The sequence below is a fragment of the Anarrhichthys ocellatus genome, unplaced genomic scaffold (genome assembly GCF_004355925.1).
Source record: "Anarrhichthys ocellatus isolate YVR2014 unplaced genomic scaffold, GSC_Weel_1.0 scaffold1, whole genome shotgun sequence".
Taxonomy (NCBI): Eukaryota; Metazoa; Chordata; class Actinopteri; order Perciformes; family Anarhichadidae; genus Anarrhichthys; species Anarrhichthys ocellatus.
The window spans coordinates 3,062,540-3,071,828 of NW_022280031.1; the positions used below are offsets into that span (position 1 = coordinate 3,062,540).

The 9,289-nt window shown below is 38.3% G+C and overlaps 1 protein-coding gene across 1 annotated transcript in view; it reads left to right on the top strand.

Annotated features, from left to right (window-relative positions):
* slc6a11b (solute carrier family 6 member 11b) overlaps positions 1–8,391 on the top strand; it is a 26,265-nt gene extending 17,874 nt beyond the window's left edge. The window contains exons 11-15 of the mRNA XM_031854223.1: positions 221–358; positions 2,893–2,995; positions 3,707–3,807; positions 4,386–4,556; positions 5,997–8,391. Coding sequence (XP_031710083.1) covers positions 221–358; positions 2,893–2,995; positions 3,707–3,807; positions 4,386–4,556; positions 5,997–6,140 — 657 coding nt within the window. The 3' untranslated portion in view covers positions 6,141–8,391. The remainder of the gene's footprint in view (positions 1–220; positions 359–2,892; positions 2,996–3,706; positions 3,808–4,385; positions 4,557–5,996) is intronic.
* The last annotated feature ends 898 nt before the right edge of the window (positions 8,392–9,289 follow it).

Sequence of the window (9,289 nt, forward strand, 5' to 3'; positions counted from 1 at the left end):
GGGGGGGCTGACTTTATGTTTTGGCTCAAATTACACTGTTTATAAATATGTATTGACATTATCTTACTCTTTGAATTTTGTTCAGTTGTTGAATACTGAGCCACTATGAAATCACTATGTTGTCTGTACTGTACCATAGTATTGTTTTTCTCAACTAATTCACAACTAAACTCAAGGATGTTTCCATTGAAACAATTATCTTATCTATTTTGTTTTGCAGTTTGTGTGTGTGGAGAGTTTAGTGACAGCTGTGGTGGACATGTACCCGGAGACCTTCAGGAGAGGCTACCGCAGAGAGCTGCTGATTCTGGGCATGTCTATAGTCTCCTTCCTCATAGGACTCATCATGTGTATGGAGGTAAGACTCAGCTATAGGAAGACATGTTTACATAATCTGGAGAAGCAAGCAAAAGAAAGTAAAAGAAAGTAGGACGTCTTCGCCAAACTACACCAAGAGACAAAATTATTGTTTACCATTACACTGCTACAATCCTACAGTACATGAAGTGTTTGAGCAATGAAACAAACAAGTGAAAGATGTAGACTGGAAGCTTGGGCTGTACCGAATGTTTTTTAGTTTTTTTAGAGAGAGGGGGATGACACTGGTCAGTATTTGAATGGGGGGCCTACATGGGCAAATGCTCCACCGGGTGAACTAGAGGTCGCACCTTAATTAAATATTTTTTCCACCAGAGTGAAAATGTTGTTTTTGAAAGGCTAAACGTAAACAAATATGGATTGACCAGAATATTTTGATAAAACATGTTGTGAACCTTGGAAATGATTACACTTTCATCAATAGATTCTGACTTTTGGACTTGACAACGCTCTGGAGTTATTGGAAATGTTTGGATCACACGAGTCAGAAACAATCGTATGCAGCCACCTCTGTAATCTAATTCTACACTGTTACAGTGTAGCCTAATCTTTATCTGCAACTGTGCAAAAATACTGGTTTAAACAGAATGAGGTGCACAGCATTCAAATGTTGATTTAGAATTTGAATGACAACGTTATGAACGAAGCTTTGATGCTTCAAACTATTTGGTATAGCCCAACAGGAGGCAAAAAAAAGAATTTGTTAATATGTTAAATGTACAGTCAAAGTGTATTCAAACTTATTTCTGGGGAGGTTTTACCTTCACTTCATGTTTTTCTTTTCTTTTCTATGAGGGCATGTCAGCATCACCGTCATCATCATCATCATCATCATCATCATCATCATCATCATCATCATCATCATCTTCATCATCATCACTACCACCAATTTAGGTCGAAAGTCTGAGATGAAGCCCAGCCAGGTACATTCTAGATAAAAGGTCAACAATCCATATGATAGAATGTGGCCCTGTTGGATTAAAATCATTTGATCCAGAGTTTATCATGTTTCAATCCTAAAGGTCTGCTGTCCATTTAGAGCTACGTTCACCAGGTCTGCTGTGCTCTTAAGACATTTCATCTTTAAGTCATAATAATGGAAGAGATTCTTGTTCCCAACACTATGAAGAAGGTCTTTCATCCACTAAAAGCTTTCCATGTGTCCATATGCACTGTTCTCCATCCATCCCCACTGTAAACATGCTGTACTGTTCTCTGGTGGCCCATAATGTTGATGAAACAGGGGAAAAGAATTTAATGCAATATTAAAGTGCAGGACTTTCTCAGTCTTTCTGCCATTGTAGACTGTTTCATTGTCACCACCAATTTTTCCCTCGGCTTTTACTCGTCTTTCAGCACCTGCACCTCTTGCCACGTTATTCTTTTCTGCCACCAAAGAGCCATCGTGAATAAAATGTCACAAGAGGCCTGGAGTAGGATTAAATAACCGCTCAGAAGGTCTTCTGGGAGTAAAGTTCAATACCCGGCTGAAATATGGGGATGAAGACACTCACTGAGACATTTTGGTGATATTCTTATGTGTTTACGAGAAGTTCAGAGTAACCCTACTTTCAGATTCATGTGAGATTTTATTCATGATGACCCCGTTAGTGGAAGATAAAAGCACAAATGAGTTGTCTTGAGTGGAAGTAGGGTAGGTAGAGTGGATGATGTGAGCACTGTAACAATGGACAATTTTAAAGGATTTATGGGAAATGTTTGAATATTTACATTGTTGCTGAGAATTAGATCATAAGATTGATACCACTCTCATATATATTTTATGTCCAATCAAATCTCCAGCTGGCAGACAGTTAGCCTAGTTTAACACAAATAATTGAAACAGCGGGAACGATGACCAGTTTTGTCATCACGGTAAGGTCAAATTTTACGCATGAAGCAAGATATGGCGTATTAATTTGTAAGCTTTAGAGTTGCTGTTTTTTTTTTTAACCTGTTGGCAAAATCAGGCTAGTCTAAGCTAAGCTAACCAGCTGCTTGCTTTAGTTACATATTTAACTGACAGATATTAGTGTGGTATATCAAAATTAGAGTATTTCCCAAAATGGGCATGAAGATCACATATAACGCAGTATCTTATAACGAACAAAAAAAAGATCATGCTGTCGGCTGAAGTTGCTTTTCTACAGTACATTGCTTTAAAATGTTCTCAATGTATCAGAGACATAATGGACCACTAAAGAACAGCGTGTAGTTTGGGTTTAAATAGCCCTCCAAAGAAATATCCATGATTACTGCATAGATGTTTCATTAACACCACAGCAGCTTAGAACCTCTTGAGGCCATGAGAACCATGGTCATTTTGGGACAAATTCAAATTTTTGTTAAAAGAAATATCAATGCCGAGTTGCTTTTTATATTGGTTCACTATGACATCGGCCCCGACAACCAACTTAAGAAAACATGAATAATTTCATATTGATGTGATCAAACCAAGTCTGATGCCTACACAGTGTCTGTGACAGAAAACTGACACCTGTCTCGTCCCATCAGGGAGGAATGTACGTCTTCCAGCTGTTTGACGCATACGCCGCCAGCGGGATGTGTTTGCTGTTTGTGGCCATATTTGAGTCCATATGTATCGGCTGGGTGTATGGTAAGATAACAGTCTCAACTTGAAATATAACTAGAGGTCTCAGAGAAATGTGTTTTTTTATTTCTCACCCTTGTCATCTCAGAAAACAATCGTCTTTCTTATGTTAACTGTCACACATTTCCGCAGAGAAAAAGGCCATTGCACAAACATTGAATCATGCTTTTACCCTCTGCTGAAATAATATTTCTTCTCTGCCCTCTGCTGGAGAATGGGCACAAACACATGCAGCACTCACTTAGAGTTATACAAGGCACACAGATCTTTTTATTGAGATAATGAACTTGATCTTATGGTATTATAGCAGTGTGAACGTTGTTTTGTATTTTATTAAGCAAACATAGTGTAGTGCATTTGTTTCTATTTGATATGCTGTCCTGCAATTGACATTATGCCCACAGGAAATTGTGGCTTTTATTTATGTGTTTAAATATCATCACATTTAATTATTGTCTAATTTAAGCAGACGATTAGTGTATATATATATATTAAAAATATATAAATATTAAAATATATATTAAAAGAACATTTTACATGAAGTAATGCAGAATGTCTGTCTCCTCAAAGAAAGTTTCAAACAAAATGTTATCCACATCTATTCAGCAGCTTTGTTTAGATGGCTATATATCTTTTAAAACTGTCAACAGACATCAATCTCATCATTATTTTGATGGTACATGCAGAAACTCTGAGTGACACGTATTTGCATTTCAGGTAGTGACAGATTCTACTCAAACATTGAGGACATGATTGGCCACAAACCTGTCTTCTTCATCAAATGGTGCTGGATGATCCTGACCCCGGGCATCTGTTCTGTGAGTCTGATTGCAGACACAAAATCAAGCATCAGCAGTAGCATCGACAACATATCATGTAGATGAGCTCGATAGTGATGAAGGACAGACACTTTGGGAGGATGCTCTTTGATATCTTTCAGATGGATCCTGGGTTACCATTTATTTATGGAAAAAAATTGTTGAATTTGTTATTGGTCGAGTTTGCGAGATACTTTCTCACTTTGGGTGAACAATTACATTTTATCCTCTAGCTGTTTCTGTATCCAGTTACACAAACCCATAATGTTTTTGTAGTTATGTTTTAAATAAACATAAATCAGTGTAAACAGTGTGTCGCATATACAGCTTAAAATGATATCTGGGTTTGGGTGAAGGTATTAACATTTTAAACAATGGCTTTGGATTGTTTTCACATGACTTATTCTGTACATGTCTATTGTGCGTGGCCTTACATTTATTTAGACCTGTATTTGCTACAGAACCGCACTGACTCTGAATTCAAAGTGTGCAACCTTCAGTCACCGATAAATGCATTTGTTTCTTACAATGCAAAAAAACAACATTGACAAATAGGATTCTAATTTCAATTTCTGCAGGCAATCTTCCTGTTCTTCCTGATTAAATACAAGCCGCTCAAGTACAACAACGTGTACACCTACCCTGACTGGGGCTATGGTATCGGCTGGTTCATGGCCATGTCCTCGATGGTCTGCATCCCCGTGGGCATGATCTGGATGATCTGGAAGACTCCTGGCACCTTCTCTGAGGTACACATACACACATGGACAACTCTTACAAGGTTTTCTTTCATTAAAGAGAAACAGTAATGTTCATGCCTTATTGCATGAAGCTTTAACTATAATGTCGTTGACAAATGCACTTCCTTAACATACCAGTAATTACTTTTAAATCAATGAAGCAATGCTCTTGATGATGAGTATAGCCTCGAACTTTCAATCTTGAGAAAAAACATTTATTTTATACATAAAAACCAGACTGTTTATTTCTTCCAAAGGCCAGAAATGTGATATAGTGTTTATTTGGTTTGCACAGACCATAGATAGATAGAGACCATAGTTTTATTTCCATCAGCCTTTTCACTCTCTCATGAGCCAATTTGCCAATTTGCCCAGGATGAGCTGCAATAGTAACAGTTTGATGACATAGAGAACCTTTCTTTGTGTGTTCAACTGATCTATCAGGTAATTTCCCCGAATCTAACCCTGTGGCAAACATTGTCAACATGCAGTGTGGATGACAAGGTTTGCGGCCATGACTGTCATCATCAATAGATGTACCTCGCAAGCAAAATATTTGGAGGATAACGCAAAGCCAATTATAGCAGATCATTCCTTGTTCAAAACAGCAATGGGCAGTGTGACCCCCACATGTTGTGATATAATTAATGGAATTAATGTAGACAAGACTTTACAGTCGTACAGGTGATGGAAGCAGAACAGCATTGGTGACTGTTGTTTTAGAGATGCAACCCGTATCACCTTGTAATGAAGGACATGACGTAAAATAATCCAGCGCTTGGATCTATTTGACTTTCTCAGAGGGATTTTGACACAGTTTATCTTCCATCCCTGCTCGAGGGAGGATCAAATAAACAAATTGCAGGTTTCTGACTGTGAGATGATCAGTAGTAGCCTCTGGCTTTCAGCAGACCTGAGGCATAATGAAAAGCAGAGGAATGATACTAGTGATATCTGTATGTTTTTAATGCCAATATATTGTGACAGCTTCATATATTTCCATGTGCAGTCCTGTATGGACAGTGACTATTCAGTTAGTATGACATTGTCAAATGAGTGGAATACATACTTCATCATTTGATATGATATATACAGCATGTTATGGAACAAACTGTGTCAGTGTCTTAATGCTCTTCTATTCACCTGGTCATCCCTGAAGTAGCTCAAGACTGAATAAATAGGAAATCACCTATTAGTTTAATGTCTATGCAAATCAGGTAATGGTTAGTTGATAAACTGTCATAAAAAGCTGATTTACCGTATCTGTCAACAAATGAATTGCTGACACAGACATTTTATATCTGGATACATTTTTTTGTTGATGCATTTTAAGTTCAAAGAGTATGACTATATGCATGAACTATATTTGCTTTATGCTGTTATCCGAAAAAGCATTGCGGTGGGAGATTGAAAAATAACATTGTTTCTCTGTCTCAATGCTCTCTGCAGAGAATGAAGAAGTTGACGACTCCCAGCCCGGACCTGAAGATGAGAGGGAAGCTCGGCGCCCTCAGTCCTTATGCCGCCAACGATGCAAAACTTAAGGTTGATGGGAAAGTATCCACCATCTCAGAGAAGGAGACACATTTCTAACCAACCGCCTGACTGACCGACCAAGCTGCCTGCCCTCTTCACAATAAGTCCAACAAATGACAACTACAGCAAACAACAACAACATTATCCACCACTACACACAACAGGAAATGAAACAAATGACTCAAAAGTGTTATTTTTGTTTTGTAAAAAAAAAAAGGAAAAAGAAAGCAAAAGCTATCACATTATTCGTAGTCTGCTTATGTTTTGCACAAACTTTCATAACACATTTGTTGTTGTTTTTTTTCAGTTAACATTGTGAGTAAAGCAGCTGTTTCTTTCTTTTCTAACCATTAATATTTTAAAATATGTTTGATGACGTACAATTTAAGGTTAAAACTTGTCTTGGTACTTTGTCAGTACTGGTCACACTAGTGTCTGGGCCTGTAGAACGATACCAATGTGCTGTGTTGCAAAAGACTGTACATTTATTGGCAAAGTGCTGTGCCTCTCTATTAGGTACTAGGTACCCAAATGTGACTATCTAAGATGTAGCAGCTTGGGGACCATTCTACATAGTTTTGTGTGTTAAGAGAATACTGCAGTATGTGTTAGTACTGAAGCTATACCAGAGTACTGAGGGCATACCCTGCAAGTTAAACTTTAGTTGTACAAAAAGAGTTTTGCCATCAAAATGTCGGACGTTATCTGAACCAGCTGTGACTGTGAGGGTTTTTAGGCCTTCAGTGATTCTTATTTACTTGATTTCATTGTTGTTGCAAAGCCACATCAGCAAAAACTCAGCTTACTGCTGTAATTGAATAATATTACTAGAATATTATGATTTATTAGGTTCTTGAGGGCTTTGCTGATTTCCAATGCACTGCTCTTTCTAAATAGACCTCTCTTCTCTGGAGGTTCAGATGAACGTTGAAGGAAAGTGAATAGTAAAACCTGTAAAAGCATTCCTCTTTTAGAAATCTTAAATTGGACATCTATTGTTTTGAGCTACAAAGCTCCACATGGTCACAAATAGTGAGTGACTCGCAGGCTGAGTCTAAAAACACACCTCTCTTCCTCCTCTAGCTGCCCTCCTGTAAGTCGTGGGTCTCTGTCATTTCACAGCAATTATGCTGAGCCTAACACAGAGTGACGGACAGACGGGCTTCCACCCCTGCATTTTTATTTCCTGTTCCGCCTGTAAAGGAGAAGATGCACGCCCATCGGCTGAGCGTTTTAAAACCCATCTATCCTCTATTCCCCCCTCTTTTTATTCTTTACCCTTCTCTCCTTTCTCCCCCTGTCCATCCTTCTCATCCTCAACCTCTGCTTGTCCTCCTCGTCCAATGTTTTTCCAATTCTTTATTTGACTTCTCTTAATCACTGAGCAATGACACTCGCCTTGTATGAAACTGTGATGCTGCTGAATGCTTTGTGTTTCATCTCAGACTTATGCATCAGCGATAGTCTTGCTATTGATTAGTGTTCACTGAAAAGAATACATCATTTAATTTTGCTGATTGAGGCAATGCCGGAGTGAAAGCACAGTCTGTTCCTGTCATTCATTTTATTGTCAATGAGCTGGTCTCATTGTTCATATCAATCTCAGTTCATTACAGCCTCATCCAATCAGCACTCCAGTGACTCTGAGTTGTCCTCCTACCTCCCTTCCTTGCTTTATCTGGCTTTCTCACCTCCCGGCCTTTCTTCCCACTGTTCTTTGTTTCCTGATGAAAATGCAATCAGAGGAGAGCATCGGAGAGAATGAAACTCAAGTTTCTCTCTTTACAGTTTTTCAGGAGGAGGCAAAGAAAGCAGGGAAAGAAATAAGGAATTGATGAGCTGAGGAAGTACCTGATCGAGTAAGTAACGAGGGAAACAGAGGAAGTGTTTAGCGACTGAAGCCCCTCCTGTCTAAGCTGTGACATCCTCTTGAACATGTGATTGGTCCCGCTGGCGTGGTTGCATTACTGATCATCACTGATGTTTGTGCAAGTTAATAGTTGTGTGCTTTGGAAAATTCTAGCGTGCTGTTTAACACTCATCTTGTTGATGTATATTTTTACATCTCCTTCTAGAAATCTGTGGTCTATTTCTTTACATGAAAGATGTTTTAAAAAGAATTGCTGTATTAAAAAGAATACAACCTTTGATTGGACTTTTGATATGTTGCTCAAAAGATCTTGTTATAGAAATATAATGAAAGGTGTTTTACTGTTCTGTACTGTTCTATACACATTTTGGTATTCACAGGACACATGAACTGTCTGCTTACTCATTTTTAAGAATAAATATTATGAAGGAAAACAGAGTGTTGGCTCCGGTCTTTTCATTTAACTTTATCTCATAGTTCAGCATCACAGTTATCCTAAAGAGGGAAAGACTCTTAGATACTGACATTTCCTTCTTAAAGGGTTTCAATGCCTCTACTGTATCTATGATGAGACTTTATAGATAAAATGATGGGATCAGATAAGATGGCATTTTAAAAAAGCTGTATATGCATATTGCAAAAGAAATTGCAACGACATTTGAAAGTCGGATGACTGAATGAAATATTTGAAAAATAATACAAAAAAGTGTATTAGCTGTAGATGAGCACTGCAAAGGAAATGTCTAAATGAAAAAAACAACAAATCTAACATATAACCCCGACATACCCTTTATCCCCCCACATAGGTGTTTTCACTCAATCTGCCCTGTTACATCTCTTCTTACTCTGCGTGTGTGTGTGTGTGTGTGTGTGTGTGTGTGTGTGTGTGTGTGTTCAAACTGGGCATCCTTACTATGTTGTCTTTGATACACCTGTCAGGGCATTACAAATTTCCTTGTTATAATTTACTTGTTGTAACATTACATCATTTCCAGCATAACTCCACCCTAATTCCACCTGACTAGAGGTCTTAACATTTCTGCTACCTCAAACAATTCATGTGGATTTGCAGTACAACGTAAGTGCTGACCAAACTATGCAATTTTTGTGTCTTGGTCCGGTGCAGTATGGGACCTTTGATGCATTCTTTCTTTCCCCTACATTTCTGTATCACCATCGTCACGACTATAGTTGTTGTTCTCCATCTTAAAAGTCGCGACAGAGGCCTCTGAAATCCTGATACAGCCAGGAGCATAGGGCCAGCAGCCATCATTCTTTCTATGATCTTATTAGATGATTTCGTTCAGGGACCTCCACATGGCTGTAGTCCAGATTT